Consider the following 19,725-nt stretch of genomic DNA (forward strand, 5'->3'; position numbering starts at 1 on the left):
ACAGGCTTATGGACAACCGCCCGATTGTGTATAACTACAAAGCCTTGGGCAACCCTCACAAACAAACCATAGCAGTCAGCTGACCTTAGAAGGAGCGGTTGATTAATCTCCAAGCAGATCCTACAACTAAAATTGTCTTGCTGATGGCGGAGGTCAGTTAATTGTTTCAAGGCAAGGCTTGACAGGCTTATGGACAACCGCCCTATTGTGGATAACAACAAAGCCTTGGGCAACCCTAACAAACCAACCATTGCAGTCAGCTGACCACAGAGTAAAGGAGCGGTTGAGGAGGACCAGTTCCAGGGAGTACAGACTCCTACCAAACCGAAGAAGTCTACTCTACTCTGCTCTACTCTACTCGACTCGACAATGTTACATGCAGAATTGTTAAATCTGAGCAGTTTCCTCCTTTGTGGTTTTAATTTGCGCCTGCTTCTTACACAGTCAACCAGCTGTTTGACACAGACCTGTTCGTTATTTCACAAGTTCTCGAAAACACTTGGTACACATCTTGCAAAAACAACAACAAAGGAAACCTAGCCATAAAACTTTCAGAACAAAAGAACCACCTCAACTAAAAACAAGAAAAATATAGAATTCATGCCAGTATATCTAACTAAATAAGCCATCTGTAATAAATAAATAAGCTGTCAAATGACATGTCAATTTCTTCAAAAGTTATTTGTTTGAACCGTAGTTTATTCATGAAAGCTCAAATCGGCCTGCAGGCCGCTTTTCATTGAGGTCATGAGGGAAGAGGCAAGGGTCAGAGTCAGACAACATACATACATATAATGGGAAACAGTTTGCATCATTGTAAGTCCTTATGAGTCTTATAAGTCTACAACAAGTCTATACATAAAAGTTCATTTCATAATCCTCATTACACTAGAAAATAAACCATTCAACAACAATGAAATTATCTTTTTATATTGAGGAGTAAGGATTTATTGAAGAAATCTGTTCTTCGTTACACCTTTCGGAAGGAGAAACCTCAACCTTCCTACAAGACAGGAGACAAAAGAACATGCTCAGTACTTCCGCCATGGTGCCACTTCTTATCCAACACTAACAATGGCAGACTTACTAATTAGTGAGGGGATAGTTCATTAACTGTGCTTACAGGGGTAGGAATGATAGTTGAAACCCTAGACTGAATACAGATTAAACAGGTGTAACAGCAGAGTAAAATTTTAATAAGTTGAATCAGGACAAGTTGAATGTGAATTTGGACATCTGCAAAATTCATTCAATATTTATAATTGGCAGAACTAAAAGCTGGAATTAACGATTTGTAATCATAGTCGATTACTGGTTTAGTGCATATCATAATAATCCAATTTGGCACTATATATTGTCGTTTGAACAATAATGATAATGCATGTCTCAACAATCAAACAGAATATATTAGTTATTTATCACACAGCTACAACATATGTCTAAATCTCACAAAAGCAAAAAAAACAGACATCATATATGTACTGTACATTTCACTAAAAAAGGAGATATCTCAGTACATATTTATTATAACAATTAAGTGTATCAAATCACTGAGAGTGTTAAAAATTAATTGGTAAAATACAAAGTACATTGACAGTGATAAATCGCATGTTAGCAGGAAGAAAAACTACAAAGGTCGCAATTAAACGCCCTTCCTCTGGTAACAAAGACCAGACACCTGACACCCGGCTGCCATGTTGGGAGGGGCGGGGCACATATGCAAATAAGTCATGAAAAAACAATCCATTGTGTAGCAGTGCAGCAAGGACCCTTTAAAATTCTCATATTAGAACCACTCTCTCTTGTTGTTTTTTTCTTAATTGGGACAGGACTTAACTACTCAAACTAGCAAACAAACAAATACAAGCTGATTTGCAAAGCCAACATCACACTCAATAACACAAAAAAACTCTGAACCCGGATTGGAAATCCCTTGGGACGTATGACCCAGATGAACTATACCACATGTATTATTACCTAGATGTGAATTAAATATGCTCCCCTCATTCAAACAAGGACTAAAAAACAGACCGTAAATTGTCCCAGGTGTCAACCTCATTTCCTGCTTTTGTTGAAAAAAGAAAAAAAATGGAGAAAAACTAAATCACTTCTTCATCATGTCAACTTGTACATTTGAGGACTGATATAACCTCTGCGTAATATTTTCCAAGCCAAGGGTGGCCATAATTTTATAAATATACCAACTATTAGCTTATTTGACGTGAAACAATGCTATGATACATACATGTTCAAAGAAGCACAGGCCAAGAAAGAAACAAACTTTACAAAGAGTGGACATATATTACATAATGTTTTAGCAACAAGTCAAACCTAATCACAAACTAGTGAAACATATAACAACTAAACCGCAGCAAAAAAATGATGTTGTGGCTTTGCAGTTTATGATTATACCAAAATGTAGCCTGGATACCAGACCCCAGCCCAAGCTAAAAAATATCTATAATATACATTTTGAGATCAGGCTGGGGTCTGGTATCCAGGCTAGCCAAAATGACACTCAGCAAGTCCTGTACTTCAGTTGAAGTCTACAGCTCTACATGGAGTTCAGACAATACAAACCATACAGTGATATACTGCCTGAGGACTGTTAAACCAAGTGTTTAACACAACAAAGTACCAAACTTGACTTCAGGGTAAATTTTGTCCAACATGACAAAGAAAAAACAAAACTGCAACTTGTTTGCTATCTTGCTTGTTTCACATTAAATGTCCATTGTTTTAGAGTCTTTAATTCCACCATTCTTAACCTTCCAAGTCTAACCAAATTACCGCAGGAATTGTTCAAAATTTATCGCCTATGACATCCGAGGTCACAAGGGGTTTCGAGGTCAAGTCAGCAATGATTACTTCCTCCTCAGGTCAGATAAAAATATCTTCTCCCAGGTTGTTTTGAAAAGAAAGGGTGGACTGGAACTAATAGTTTAATTGAGGAAATGCTGCGAAAAACATAGTCTTTGCATAATTTAAAAATCTGATATTTTAGGGGTAACGATTTGTACAAAAAATATATAAGTATTCGAAACAAAAAAAAAAAGGTCTGAAAATTGCTTGTAGACATTAATCTAGTCTTGACATAATGGTAATCTAAATGTCTGACATTTTAGAGGTAAAAATTTGCACAAAAAGCTAAATTCATGACATAAGTAATCAAAACAATATTGGGCCAGAAGACTCACAATTTAACAAGCGGAAAGCTCATAACAAGATGTCAATTCAGACAATTCAAAATGCTTTAGCCTTTCCTTTCCCCATATTTACATATCAAAAAGTAACAGGATTTTGCAAATGTCAAATATTCATAGCATTAAATGCCTCAGAATTGATGAAATAACTTGAGCACGTGGCTCTAAAATTGGCAAAGGAATACCAAAATCCATAATCAATAGATTTTATACAACAAAGAATGGGAATTCACAGCATGCTGAGCCCAAACATGAGAGTATCAAATGCTACAGGTCCAAATCAAAGGCTCTTGAGTTATAAAATGTGGGCCAAAATTCTCTCCATTTTCCAACGCTTGAGAAATCCCAGAATCTTATAATTTCTGCACGTGCCTAAAAATCTGGAATACCAGAAATTCACAATCAATAAGCAAATTCATGCCAGAGATTCAAAATATGTAAAGCTTACCAAACAGAGTACCAAATGCTACCGGTCCATAACACAGCTCTTATCAAGAGTACAGGAAGGAAGGACATTTTTTCCCCAAACACATGCCATTTAAAGTCTCCAAATCATGCACATGTGAACATTTTTGACTGAGAAAGCAGCAGAAATCTGTATCCAGAGATTTGCTCATTAGAAACTAAAACTTTCAACTCCAAAACACACAAGAATGTTAGTCCTACTAAAATAGCAGTCAGATTTCACCTCATTTCCTTTCAACTTTCAGAGCAAAGCTACAGACATGTGCTACACATCTTGTAGGAAAATTATAGAAATTTCTTATCGATAGACAACCAAGACATTTCTAAATATTTACCTCAGATTAATTTTAACAGAACTGTTCATGTGTCAAGGCCTCACCTCACCTCACCTAGTCCCATCCTCATCAGGAGGGTCGGGGACTATGGTTGTCTCCAGCACATGTCAAGGCATATTTATTTATATTAGGAAAAAAAACCTGACATTTTGTAGTGTGCAGTACCTATAAGTTATAACAGAGGACTGCACCAAAGCTACAGGTCCAAAACATGAGTCCTCACACAAAAAAGAGCCCAAATACTTTAATTTTGAACTACTTGCCTAAAAATTGACAGAACTATGCACATGTCAAGACAAATTAGGAAAGAAAACACTGACATTTGTAGCATGCAGTACCTAAAACACAGGATTTTTTGCCAAATCTACAGGTACAAAACATGAGTTCTCACACAAAAAAGACCCTAAATACTTTTAAATTTCTAAATACTTGCCTCAGAAGTGACAGACCCAAGCATGTTAGGAACTTCCGAAGGAAAAACTGACATTTGTAAATTAAACTAAATAACGGAGGGCGGCCAAAGCTACAGGTCCAAAACACGAGCTTCGAACCCTGAACCCCTGTACGGGACCTAACCCTCAGGTCATGCATACACGGAGGATCGACTGACAGACAGGCAAACACCCAGGGACAAACAAAGACAAAATGGCACACCATCCACACACACACACACACACTGGTAGTGGTACAGGCTGGGTTTTAAATACCCCGCACTACCAGTAATACTGGCAGTATCACCAAGCCGGTCACTTTAAAACCCACACAATACAACTGTGTATGTGTGCCGGTTGTACGTTCCCACTATATAGACTCTGAAGACACATTGGGACGATTTTTTTCTGTCTACAAGTAGGACAGCACAGCTGGTGCCCTGCATGCTTGCAGAAGAGCCCAGCAAATATTTGGGGCAAAGACAGGCCCCCTCTCGCCCCCGCACACACCCCTACCCGGGCCCCATGCCGGTCAGCTGTCCTTACCGTCCAATCTCTTCCTCCTAGCTCTTTAAAATCCCTCGCTCCCGTCCGCAAATCAGGAAAGAATCCGACGGCACAACCCTCCTCCTTACGTTCGCGCCAAGGCCACAGCTCAGAAGAAAAAAATCCTGGCTCCTTTCCAAGGTTTTGGCAGCCTACTTGCCAGACAGTGTTCCCAGCTCTTTGTTAGGGGAGCCCCAAACCTCCAGCCAATTGAGAACAGACAGGGTAGCCCAACTTGATTGACAGCTACTCATGCATATCTAATGAGGTGGCTGGCCAATCAGAGAGGAGCAGCCGAAACTCTGCATAAAAGGAGCTTTTTGCATTATGTGGCTTGATAGGCATTTTTTCAAGGTGAGGGACTGTTCAGTAGATGACTTGGTGGGGTGTGTAGAGTGAAAAGGAGATGTTTTTATACCAAAATACCACAGGAAATTTACAACACAATCAAAACATTAAATAGGTACTAATTGCCAACTCCTAATCAAACACTTAAACAACAAAAAGAAGGGATTTTTCTGCGAAATATATTGAATACACATTAATAGTAGGCATCACCAAACAATGTTTGTTGTATGTGAAAGTGGCAGGTAAACTGTTATCATGACCTAAATAAACGTTAAACACTTCAACTAGAAAAGATTAAGCACATGTTGTTCTTATTAATAACGTACAAAAATAGGCAGACGACATAATTGCTTGCTTGTTGTTTTAAGTCGACAGCCAAGTACTTTCTGAATTATTTTCTCCAGAATACAAAAATTTCAAATGAGTGACATAATGATGGTTTTCGTTGAAAAATGTCAAGATTATGCTGTATATTAATGTACAAATGTACAATAAAATACGTATGAATCCCAACACAGATATCGAGGTTCATATTGGCAAAAAGAAGCATACAACTCCAATATTTTGGGCATACAAAAAGTAAACATGCACCATTACTTCCACCCCTCCATAATAAAGAACAGCCTGCTAAAAGCATGCAAATGTCTGTTGAAGATGAGACCACAGTAGATATAGCTATCTAGATGCATCCATAGTAAACAAAAAAGAAAAGGTGCACAAGTCCAATATTTTGAGTAAACAAAAAAATACATATGAACCAATGTCCATTACTTCTACCACTGCATAATAAAGAAAAAGCCTGCTAAAAGCATGCAAATGTCTGTTGAAGATGAGACCACAGTAGATATAGCTATCTAGATGCGTCCATAGTCACAAATGAGGCCCACAACTCCAATATAGAATGCACAAAAAGTACATATGCACTCAGTACAGTATTTCTAATCTCCAAGCAGATTCCTCCAAGGCATAAGACAGTCCCCAGCTTATGTTACTGTCTTACGCCACGGTCCGAGGAATCTGCTTGGAGATTACAGTATTTCCACCCCTCCATGATTGAGAACAGCCTGCTAAAAGTATGCAAATGTCTGTTGAAGATGAGACCGCAGCAGACACCATCGAAACCCCGCATAATCTCACACCACACTGCTAAACAAAGACACACCAGACCAATACACATCCTACTGCAGGCAAGGTCAACATGACTCCATAACAAATGGGTTAATGGTCCCTGGAGTCTCAAAAACACTTGTGATGACGACTTGTTCTTCCTGGTGTCTTGCTACTCTCAAGCACAATGAACCAAGAGTTAGATATCAAGAGAGACTTTTGACTCAAAAAGGAACTATGTGTTACTCAGCACCAAGAGGCCACGTCTAGCGAAATAATAGATGTTAAATGAGGACGACAACAACAACAACTACTTCAAAATCATAAACATTTCATGCAAAGGAATCTTTCTAAAACTCGTGCACAAATGTTGACATTTTCGAAAAAAGAAAAATCCTCCTTGTTATGATTTAACACAATCTAAAATACAACTTAATTTGCCCTTACCAACTGTGAACCAGAATCCTTTCAAAACGATTTGATGAAGCAAGGAGGTTAAAAAAGACTTTTTTTAACCTCCTTGGATGGAGAAGCACCTTTCCCCTATTTCACCAAGATACACCAAAGGTTAAATATCCAGGTAATAAGAGTCCCAAGTGAACAGTTACTGGAGCAACTGCACAGAGTTTAGATCTACATCATGCAGTACATGTATGTAAGACATTTATCCCATACTACAACTTCCGTATTAGTTAGATAAGCGTTAAGTTCTAGCACTGTAGTTATGTAGATGCCATACTTTGTACCCCGTACAATTGTTGTGCAATAAAACTATATGTATTTCCTACCACATAAACAGAGAAACATCCTACCTTGAGCTCAGCACAACGCACCTACATATATTCACCCCCTTCGTGTAAGCCTAATACTATGGCTGCACTTCTCCCTTTATACCACACCAGTACATGGATCTCTGCACGTGGTCTTTTATTAATAACCATTGCTTCCGCTCTCGGCTTACTAGCGGTTCGCCATACTTCCTGGCGGGTTCAACGTCAGTGCACTAATTTGGGGACTTCCTTCCAATTCAAACCCACACTCGACAGAACAACTGTATGATTTGCAAACGACAGGACTTCACAATTACCGTCTAGAGAACCTAATTACCTCCATATTCTAATTATGATTTCAATGGTCGTCGAATATAAGGAAATTCACGTCGCGGACGAATGGCGGAAGCAATACGACTTCCTTACAAGATGTCTTGTGCACTAATTTGGGGACTTCCATCCAAACCCACGCTCCACAAAACAACTGCATGATAAATGCAAGTGACAGGACTTTACAATTACCGTATAGCGGACCCAATTAGGTACATGCTCTAATTATGATTTCAATGGCCGTCAAATATAAGGAAATTCGTGTCGCCGACGAATGGCGGAAGCAATGCGACTTCCTTACAAGATGTCTTGGGCAGAGCAACAATCGTCTTCCTGTTGAAGGAACTTGCGAATGACAGGACTTCCGGAAGCATCGCGTGCTCAACGCTCATTCAAAACCTTTGAAGCTCGTTAGAATGGTATAAATATAGATCTCAGTGGTTCCTAAGATTGCTTAACAATGGGTCATACAGAGACCTTTAGTCAGAAATGTCGTCAGGTGAGTCAAGAAAGTCATTTCATTTCCTTTTTCCGCTGCATTTAGGTTCTTCTGAGTACAGGAAGTTCCTATCAAGAACTGCATGTTTTTAAGTTCAACCCCGGAGAACACAGATTGCCCAAGAAGTTTCACTGTACTTTTACAAGATACAGCTTTGTCACAACGATCACTTAGTGAGGCTACGTAAAAAGAAAAGAAAGCGAACTTCTAAATGTATTTGCCCACTCAACCCTGATACAAAATTCCAGTTGAATCAAACCCCTTTGAAGTAACAGCAGCAGAAGACGAAACATCAGGAAAATCATTACATTTTTCTCCTGTACCTGAGGCACATAAAACCCAAATCTGGTACTGTACTTCAACAATTTACACTCACCAACTGCAAAATTTGCACACACAAAAAAAAAACCTGGAATTTCTTGGTAAGGATACTTGGCTGTTGCAGAATTCCAGTCACTGTTCAAGTATTTACAGGTGCAACATAAACAGGTGTGGCATACATGGGCACAGGTGTGTTGTACCTGTGTCACTGCTTTGCTCTTCGCATCACTTGAGAAATGTTGCAGAAAAGCAAGACTTGAAAAAATTATTAAGACTACTGAGAGAGACAAAATTTCAGTTTTGACATTTTCAGTTCTTTGACGAATAATAACTGAACATACCTGGTTTGATCAGGATACAATCTGCTTTTTGCAATCTGCCTTTTTTTTGCGAGCTGAAATTTGATCTTCCTGTGGCTGCAGTGTTGAAAATGATACCCCCTGCCCACCTGCCCGGAGCACAACAGAACGTGATTGATCACGATATCATTGATATTTGCGCAGTCTCCATTTTCTGCATGCAGCTGAATTGGCACAAGATTGATAGCCGAAAGTACACACTTACTGTTGCATGTAGGAATTTCTTCCTTGCAACTTTTTTTGGGGGGCAAGCATCTTTCATTCAAAAGTATTTTAAACTCTCTCATTTGCAAGTAAGGAAAGCTACAAATAAAACTATGCCATGCCCTTGCACTTAAAACATGACTGGTCATACTTGAAATTGTAAAGGTTATATTTTGACATTCTTATTTGCTAAATTGTAACTTTATGTGTCGATTGACTTAATAATATCTTGAATTGTACATTTACAAGTACACATGTATTATAATGCTGTTTGTCTTTATTCAGATTGTGACAAAATAATGCGTTGTTGTTCTTTTGCAGTTAAAGTAGCGTCAATACAGGCCGACTGTCAGTAGTTATATATTTTCAGGGACCTCTCTACCATAAATTTGTGACAAAGTGAAACTGTGTTTTCAATGTATTACTATTAAAACCAATGGAATTTTACACATTCTTTTTGCTGCAAATTTAACAAATTGCATGTACCTTCTTGCCCATACTATAACCAACTTAATACCCTGCCAAAAAAGTTAATTTCAGTAAGAGTCATTTGGTAATGTCAGACAGAGTATTAACACACCTGTTAACAGCTGAAAACCATGACATAATGCACAATTACTTAATGGGTTCCGGTCATGCTTATGTCTCCCGCTCTGTGGCAACAATGTCAGATTCCTTTATACCAACACTTGGCACTTCCGACCAGTGCTTTATTAGTGTAACACAACACAAAGTGCCCAAATGAACAAACAGTTAATGTGCTCCGGTCATGATTCTGTTTCAGACAGCTGACAATGGATGAGTGATGTTGTAGCCCTTTAAATGTTTAAAGATATACCTTTAATTCAACGCCTAGAACTTCCAACCTACATTTCACATGACCAAGATCAAGAGAACGTAAAATGTATGTTGGACTATACTGTGGTGGCAATGCCACTATTGACCCATTGTTTTAACGTCGTTCATAAAGTTTTCTAATTGATGTATTTTGAATGGAACATGATTGTAATGTCCTCGCAAATTCAGCCTCTTAGGCTGCAAGGAGGACTATTATGCTTATTGCTTAATAAACCAGTCTACTACTACGTACTACATGTGGTCACTCTAACCATTGTTTGTCCGTTCGACACTAAAAATAGGGCAACACTCTGCAGTGACTATTTGGTTGGTCAATACTGTCTAAAGCAGTGGAAGGTGGGTGTTTCTCTTCAAAATAGAGATATATATAATTTAAATCAGTCAGGTACTTAACATTTCCTTCCAAAACATAATAACTGCAATGTCATGAGTTTTTCAAACCATTTTTGACAGAAAAATACATCCAATGCAGTACACAGAGAGAAGTCTTCACCCCTACATCAAGACATTTGCAGCAATCAGAAATATCTTGGAATATCATCTTAATTGTGTCAGTGTCACTGACGAAAGACACCGGATGGCTGTCTGAAACAATTTCCAAAATCATATCCAGTTGCATACTAAACTCTGCTTTTTGGCGTATCATCTCAATTCTTAGTTCTGAAATTTCAATTTTTTTAACCCTAACGACGTCTCACCGGGAGCTAACCCTACCCCCGCCAGGCCAAGGCTAGCCAGTATTCAGTTACAGCCCTCTGACTCTCCGGACAATTGCTGAGGACCTTGGCTTTTGTGTGTTCCACAGGAGCGTGCTGCAGTGAAGTGGTCCTCAAAACACCTCACAGTGGATCGCAAGGACACGGGTTCGAATCCCGGCGAGCTAGCGGCGCTTTGAACACAGAAAATGCACACAAAGGTCTTTGATTCTGGTGAAAGAGTAATTGTTTTGACAACAATCCAAATGCTGAGACGGCAACTTTTTTTTTCTGTACTTGAAATCTTTATCAGTTTATGAAACTTGAGGTCTGTAGTCGAGGATACCTCATTTTGTATCCATAATATTGATACTGCTATGGTCTAAAAAAAAGTTACAAACCTAGCAAAGGGCAGTCTCGTAGTCGTGTATAGACCCGAATTAGAATCTCATACATGTATATGCCAAATATTATTTGAAGGTAATATTTTTGGTTAAGGCCTCATGTTGTGTCCCTATATGTAGGTCAACAGCGAGTGTGGGTACTGGTACGATGTATTGTTTTTCTCGTTAAACCTGTTTATCAGTAGCGAACTGGACCATTAGTTTCAGTATTACTTATTCAAAGTCCTAGGTTCAGGTCCGGACCTGGACCTCATATTCTGGACCTGAACCTGACCTGTACATAAATTAACCCATGCCTTGTGAACACTTACACAATTGTAGCAAACTGGAATTTTTCTTACAATATCAGAAATATCTGACCTGCCAATGCCAGTGGTCCTGTACTTGATGAGAAGTCACTCAAGCTATATATAATTTTCCAATGACCCACCAACTGATGAAGTTACGCACAACCTTAAAGTTTGATAGACTTTGCACCTATCAACACTGTTATTGTTTCAATTAGAACAGCACACACCTTGATATGTTTACATTCCGTTTATAAGCATATTAACTCTGCAGGTATTTACCAAGATCAAAGTCTTTAGCGTGTTATTGGGGACCAAACAAGCTGTCCTTCACATCTTTATATACATGAAAACACCTGTCAGTTCTCATAAAATGTTTTAGTGGAACTTAAAGTTCACATTCCCATGTCCCATTTCACATTCTTGAAGATTTTTACAAATGCATGAAAGCTTCCTATGAAAAAGTTTCCATGTTCAAATGCAATTGCTTACATTCAGAAACAAGTAGTTTTACTGGAAGCTATTAGGATGAAAAGAACTGAGAACTAGCTGTATGGAGAAAGTCACAACAAGAAACTACAGTTTCAATGAAAACTGCAAGGGGTCCAAAATCTAGTGACATTCCTTTAGGCAGAAAACTACCTGCTGCCCAATGTAAGTTGTTTATTTTCTATAAACTTAGTTTCAACTTTTTGACTTCTTCTGTTATCTAGTGAAAACATACAATTCAAAGAAGCATAAAAACAATGAAAATTGAAAAGTTTTGCAACAGGTACTGCACAAACCAAGCAACTAACCTGAAACAGCCTCCTTCTTTCCATACAAACATGGGCTAATATTTTCCCAACTACCCAGAATGCCTTTGTGCTCTATCTCAAAAGGGGAGGGGGGTATTGAGACATTGTTTACAGTCGCCCGTCTGGGTTTACCTACCCAAGCCATCAATCACCCACTTGTTGAATGCACATTGACAATAAAATCTCACCTGCCAAACGGGAATGTGCCCCGCTAGTCATGACCATAAAGCTTGCAAGATGTGACCAAGGTCACAAAACAACTTACAACTCTACCAAAAATATGGTCAGAAGTTTATAAAAACCGAGGGCTGGAAAGAAAACTTCAATATCTGACACCATTCACCCCCTAAAAACTGTGCACAAATGTTACGTACAGATAAGTTAAACAATAAATTTTCTTGGTGCTTGACCCGTTTATAGCAAAAATCTGGATGAAAACAAGATGGAAACAAAGAAGGCTACGAAGAACTTGAATCTGACTATATATTTACTTCTTGAAACTGTGTGCACCAACTTGTACAGTCTTTCCCCTCAGACTTAGTTTTCATGTTGGTTCCCCAGATCAAAACTGTTCATTTTATCTGATTCGAGGAATCAAATTAATTAATTGTATTTATGTGGCTTTTTCTTAATTGTGTGAAGATTTTGCTTGCTTGATGTTGCCCATGTCTGACTTCAAACAAGAAAACAAACAAAAAGTAAAGGTCACCAAAAGTATGCCCTGGGTCAGACACCAGCCTGTCAGGTCAAAGTTCAGGCTGACAGGTTAAGAAACGAGGATTAATCCTGTTAAAAATTCAACCTCTGCAGAAAAGGGCCGCATGTTCTAAAGCAAGACAAACAAAAGGGCGGGTTGGGCGATGATAATCCGCCAGGCTACGCGGGTACAAAGCGTGCCGGTAATTTGCTGGATTACGGGATTCCGAAGACGGGGGCTTCCTTTTTAAAGACCTTCCTGTGACACTTCCGGTTGACTTGTTCAGAGAAACTTTTCAAGGATACCGGTAGTACCCTGATGAAACTTTTATGTTATGAACACAACTTTAAATATGCATCTTTTCTGATATTTTGAGGGAGTGCCATGGCTCACTGTCACCACCTAGGAGATCTTTTTTAAAGACCTTCCTGTGTGACACTTCCGGTTGACTTGTTCAGAGGAAAAAACTTTTCAAGGATACCCTGAAACTTTTATGTAATATGAACAATTTCAAACATGTCTTTTCTTGACAATTGGTGAGGTGTTTGCGGGAGGGCCATCGCTCACTTGCACACTTTCAGTGACATCCTTTTTAAAGACCTTCCGGTGACACTTCCGGCGGACTTGTTCGGAGCAAAAAACTTTTCAAGGATACCATGAAACTTTTATGTTTTGAACACGACTTAAAACATGCCTATTGTTTTTTTCTGACATTGTCTAAAAATATATATATTTGACAGAGAGATCCGAAGGCAAATAAACATAACAACGCATATATTTGAACTAGAAACAAAGAGGATTCAAAAGACCCCTGTAACAGAATGGTACAGTCTGAAATCCTACCCATTCCATTGTCTTCAACACCTTACTGGAATGTACCACTTACCTAACAGGGGGGAACCTCAATGTGCATACAGTTTCCTTACAAAAAGGGCAAGATAGCAGAATAATCAAGAGGGATTCTCCTGCAGGCCATTCTCTGCATTTTAGGGTCAAGCAAGACCATCATTATAGTAACTCATTAACTAGCTTCCTCATTGAGGGAACCAATTATCACACCCGTCCTTTGTTCCATTGACAAACAGTAGATATAATAAAAAATCCATTCACAATATTTCACTGAGTTCTGCAGCCTACAACAAAGAAAAAAAAATCAACCTTTTAACAATGGCAACAAAATCATTGGCTAACTCCTAGACAAGGGTAAAAGGGTCGCATATTGTGTTACATACATGTATCGAAACAAAGAAAACGACTTACCTCTGCGTAAGAGTGTAGTCAAATTCAAGTCCAGTGAAAACTTGTGAAAACAGCGCACACAACTCTTTCGGACTTCAACTCCAACCAGACAAAAACAACCCGCCAAGTCCGACCTTTGGTCAAGGGAACCTTCAGGTAACAACCAGGATAACGAAACCACAAAGATTTCCTCCCAACTTGTAGGTAAAGTTCCTCCCAGAGAAACCCAGCCCAGCCATGTGCTGGCTTCAACAACGTTTGCTCACACAATAGAACGAGTGCCGCCAGGAAACAACACACGAATCCACCGCCAGGCTTGCAACAAAGGGAAACTTTAAAGTACAGGACGTCAGAGCAGGCAGGTGTCGCCCAGGTGACTGGGACCTCGCCCGGTTTTGTGGTTTTCTGTGCATACCTGGCATACCTGGCAGCCTTCCAGCCACCTATGTCTCACCTGTGATCATTAAAAAACACCTGGGGAACCTTTCAACTCTCACCTCTGACCCTTAAAAACCTCAGTAACAGAACATTCCTTGAACATTCTATTCCAAGTAACTTTCACCTACGTACCCAACTCACCTGAAAGTTTAAATCCCCTGGTTGAACTCTGAACTTTAACCTTTGCCCTGCCTACTCCCCACACAGCTGTGTGCTTCTATAAATAGCTGAAGGTGATTTGAAGTGACCTTTGTGTTTGTGTGAGTAATGCTTCACTGGTTACCATGGGAACCTGGATAATATGCAAACCAGTTGGTGCAGAGGACAAAGCAATTCAATTTTGTGGTTTCAGGCACTATTGGGGGGCAAAATTTGGGAACAAGACAACTGAAATCATGAGGATTTGCAGTAAGTATGCAGTCAAAGCTGCCCAAGAAGACCAGTAAAGATCAAGAAAAAAAACAGCCTTTGTGGACAGGCGGTCCTTTTTTACAGGTGGTTACTTTACAAGGTTTGACTATGTACATTAACTGTACATGTTTGAATCTAATATCTGCTAGCAAATGTACAAAAATGGTCATAAAAACATGATCATTTTGTTGACAGATGAACAACAACCACACAAGAGATGCAACCAGGGCTGTCTCCAGCTCATTTTTCTGTCCAGCTAAACACAGACATATCCTGATCCCCACACCCCCACCTCCTGGACTGTCTGTCAGTGCAGCTCTATCCTACTGTTTGGGACACAAGCAGCACTCATCACGACCTCATACGCCCCCTGATCCATGAGTGGACATGTTTAGTTCTGTCATGTTGTCACACAGCCAACAGGCTTCAGCTGGCTGCTGTACAAGGTGTCAATTCGAATGTAACATAGTGGATACTCTAATATGTCGCATATCATGAGCCCTGGGGTATGTAAATTGTTGATCCTTGCAGCCATAAGCTTATTTGTGCATATCTACAAGACATTGTTATATAATTGATAAAATAACATCGCAATAATTATCAAACCAAGCTTAGGTAGGAAAGTATTTGGTGTCTATTTACACATCTACAACACACGCTCACATGCAAAGTCACACGCGCACACTTGTATACAAACAGTGACTTACACACACACAATTACACATACACACGCACACATACACTCAAAACAGACACCCACAAAGACTAGTTCACATTCATGTACTATTTATTCATTTACTCACTCTCTCTCTCTCATGTCCTCGCTCACAAACTATCTCCTTACTCACACTTGCTCAAATACAGCTTTGCTTGCCATAGAATGTCAACTTAGGATGCATGTTGTTTGTTTGTTTGTTTGTTTGTTTACCAACTCACCATTGGAAGGCTCCAAAGTGGAAGTACACCATCCCTAGGCCGTACAGGAAGTTGGCGTCCTGAAATCATGACAAGGATCGTTAGAACATTTCACTAATTATGATAAACGAAACCACAAACTTTCTGTAAATCTAAGGTCTTAATAATATGCTATTTCTCGTAGAGTGTAATCAACCATTCAAACTCCACATAATTTGTGGCCATACCACTCCAACTAATAATGTGCAGAGCAATATTGATGCGTCAACATAATTTTATCCCCTCATCTTAATCTCTAAGCAGATCCTACAGTGCCATAAGATAGCCAAGGAGTATAGCCGGCCAAAGGGAGTCAGACGGGCTCCAGTAGCATAAACACTCCTAGGCCGACTTCACTCCTCTGGCAACTGATGCTATCTTATGCTACCGTAGGATCTGCTTGGATATCACCCCACCTTTTTTAAATGAGACTTGGAGAAATTCTCGAAGAAAAAGAAAGTTTTTACTGACCTTCCAGTAGTCCTCCTTCAGGCTGAAGAACTTCTGGTAAGCTGACATTGCTGCAGAAACACAGAGGAATGAAAAACTTACAAAGAAGAACATACAGTAGAACATTAAGTGCAATTTCCACGTCTGCAAAATAACATGGTTATTCGTTATTGTTTGTCAGAAATCTTTGACAAAATATATCGATCGAGTCTTGTATTTATTCTTTTATCTTCAACACTATTCCAGATAATTTGTACTATTGCATGATCCTTAAACATTATGTTTCTGCCCAGTATGCATTTCTCTTTACATATTTTATGTTTCAACACACAACAAGCCAGTATGAATTAAATGCTATCTTTCTGCACCATACAATATTTCTTCACCTATCCCTGACAGTACTGCAAAGTTCCTTACAATACCGACCCACCCCTGACAGTACTGAACAGACCCTTACCATACCGATCCATCTCTGACAGTACTGAACAGTCCCTTACAATACCGACCCACCCCTGACAGCACTGAACAGTCCCTGCCCTAAACACAGTATTCTGTTAGGTTCAGTTCACTTCAGACCTGACATTTTCCTCCCAGGACACACAGATAAGAAGGTCATCCAAGGTCGGCTACAACCATATGTTTTATGTGAAGGTCAACGTCAAGGGCAAGACGAGTCTGGACAGGCACTTCCGACGTGCCAAACATTCCAGTTTCTTTAAGGAAGTTCCCTGTCCAGATTAAGACTATTTCAGGAAACTTGAACAGGACAGGACAAGGTAACGCACTGACAACAAACCCTCCCTAATTGACATGCTATTAAAATGGAAATTTGATTGGCTTGTTGTATGTTTGAAGCATCTTCTATGTTATCTTGTTTTACCTCCGCAGAGGAGATGGGGCATTTATCTGGCTAGCACATGTGTGTGTGTGTGTGTGTGTGTGTTTGCCTATGTGTGTGTGTGTGCATAACTGCCTGTTTTCGTGCATGTCTGCACATTTGCCTGTTTGTACATTTGTGTGCGCGCGCATGCGTGCGTGCGCGCATGCGTGCGTGCGTGCGTGCGTGCGTGCGTGTGAGCTCCTGATTTCTTTCCATCTCTTTAATCATTGCTTCATTTTATTTTACATTCATCTAAGGAAGATGTACACATTTTATGAAACATCAAGACTTCCTACATGCCCGTACTGTTTCTATCTGTATAATGTGTGAATTCTGTGATGAAAGTTTGTAATTTGAGTAATTTGTAACAGTCCCGTTACTGGAGTATAGAACAGCTGTGGTAGGTTCTATCTCCTGTCTGTCAAGGACGTGACCTTGAACAGGAGTGATGGAAGGTTCTCACATCCTGGTCATGTCAGGGGCGTCAACCAAGCTCATTTGTCAAAGGTTTACCAACACCAGTGGTCAGTGGACGAACAGTACTTACAAAAAAGAGACAATTTCAAAGACTGCAAACAAGGGCTTTAATTTTTTTCCGTCATACTCATTGTTAGGGAGGCCATTGTTGTTGATTTTCCTGGTTAAACGTATCATTTCAAGCTCCAGAAAATGTATTTTGAATAGTTTTAAATTATGAAGTCCAGATTCTTTAGACAGATGGGGTAATATTTTTTCCCATTCTAACAAAAACAGGACAACCCCAGTAAAAACCATACCTGCTATGACATCCTTAAGTTTAATCAAACTGACTTTCGCTTTGAAGCTCTTCTAAAACTGCTGGCTAGACAAACTGTGAAAAACGTCTAACTGTACACAATGTACACATTTTGACAAACTTCGCTCTGAGCTGAGGTATATTTAAAGTCTTTACCGTTTCAAATCAGCAACATTTAACAAAGCTGGCTTGACTGAAAAAAAGGATCATTTTTCTGTGAAAATGACTAACTATGACGCCACATTTACACATGTACACATTTTGACAAACTTCACTCTAAGCTAAGGTGTATCATTTCAGTTTAAAGTCTTAACTGTTTAAAATCCGCAACATTAAACAAAGCTCCGCCCAGTTTGCGCCCCTTGCCCCGCCCGGACAGGTGATCTGAGCACACCTGTCCTGGAGCACACCTGTGTCCTTACCCTCCTTAGTTCAGGCAAGCTCCTTAAGCAAACACCCTTAAGTCCGCTAATGTTCCCCCTGTTATTCTAGCAGCCAAGTGTTGGCCGTCTGGGCCCCTGCCAATGTTTGGGTGCCCCTGCCTCATTGTTTCCTGTAAATCAACCCCACCACCCCTGTCTGCTGTAGTGGTACATCCCGTCAAGGTCGGGCAGTTCGGAAGTCACCAAGGACGGGGTTCGTTAACGTGACTAATTGGCACTACCTTTTAATTACTGAGAAACCTGTACTGAAAATTAGCTTGAAGCATGAAATCCTCATTAGCAAGATTACTTATTTGATAAAAATATCTTCCTCGTTAGTATTCCTAAAAAAGAGTTCTCTTTTTACACCCTTTAAATCACATGGTTGCTTCCGACCAACAACGGACCGTACCAACTGTGCATGTTGTGGGGAAGGTAAAGATTCATTTTTCTGACAGTTTACAAACCAAGGTTACAGTTTTTGTCTGCCACCCACCTAGGCTTCTACCTTTTCTTCTGATAACCTTGAACCTCAAGGTGAAGGAATTAAAGATAAGAGGTCAAAGGGATTAAGACTTTTTATTCCTCAAGGAAGTGGAGGGGGAGCTTATCATGTTTATGTTCTTTACATAATCACTGGTGTAAAACCCGTTTCCTTCGCCTGGAGCATGTGTTACACACTACAATAGTTACTATAGGTGTGTGATTTTTAACAATCACATATACATTTAGGATTAAATGTGGTCTTTTTTTTTTATTCCGACTTCCGGTTATGCTTGGATCCTTGTTGGTTTATGCATCTTCACAAATCCACCAGATTTCCTTGACCTTTAGCTTACACGAAGTCAACCTGGAATATTGTTAGTGCATTTAAGTTTGCGTGGTTTTAAGTTCGCGGTAGCACCTTCACTGTAGTCTCTTACTGCCATAGAAAAACGTTTGCAGTGGTTTAAGTCCACGGTGAAGTGGCCACCACAAAAAACGCAAACATAAAATCACCGCAGACATTTCTGCATTCACAGTACAGGATGATGTCAGCATACTTAAGTAGGGGACATGAAAAGGGCCATGATTGAACTCTCAAAGCTAAGGACTCACAACAAAGGGTTCAGAACAAGGATAAAGCACTCTGACATTCTTCTGCGAGTGTGATTTTATTTCTGCAAATTTCAGGTTGAAGATTGGTATTTTAACAATTATATCATTTAAAGATTTGTTAGACACCTGAATGAAGTTCAAATCATTTCAAATTTGAGGTAAGAAATGCATACTAGATAGTAAGGGACAGTTCATTATCCATTTGATTTAGGAGAGACAGACTTTTATATCAACTATTTCAACATCTAAGATTGTATACAATGAACGACCCCTCAGTCCAGTATACCCATGAATAACCCAACACCCCACTGTTGCATGTGTCCATACTTTAACGCACCATTAATACACAGTTACGCACTGTCAACTTGTAACCTAAATGTGTCAAAACTGTAAGACTGTCTG

General features: G+C 39.5%; 1 protein-coding gene across 9 annotated transcripts in view; it reads right to left on the reverse strand.

The window, feature by feature from the left end:
* The window catches only part of LOC118426912 (histone demethylase UTY-like), an 89,320-nt gene that overhangs the window by 50,240 nt on the left and 19,355 nt on the right, over positions 1-19,725 (reverse strand). For all 9 annotated transcript variants that reach the window (XR_004832490.1, XR_004832489.1, XR_004832488.1 and 6 more), the window contains exons 4-5: positions 16,170-16,219; positions 15,681-15,739 (exon numbers count right to left, since the gene is read on the reverse strand). Coding sequence is in view for 6 of the 9 variants with exons in the window: in XM_035836524.1 (XP_035692417.1) it covers positions 15,681-15,739; positions 16,170-16,219 (109 nt within the window). In the remaining 3 variants the exon portion in view is untranslated. The remainder of the gene's footprint in view (positions 1-15,680; positions 15,740-16,169; positions 16,220-19,725) is intronic.

Source organism: Branchiostoma floridae, chromosome 12 (assembly GCF_000003815.2).
Source record: "Branchiostoma floridae strain S238N-H82 chromosome 12, Bfl_VNyyK, whole genome shotgun sequence".
Classification (NCBI taxonomy): domain Eukaryota; kingdom Metazoa; phylum Chordata; class Leptocardii; order Amphioxiformes; family Branchiostomatidae; genus Branchiostoma; species Branchiostoma floridae.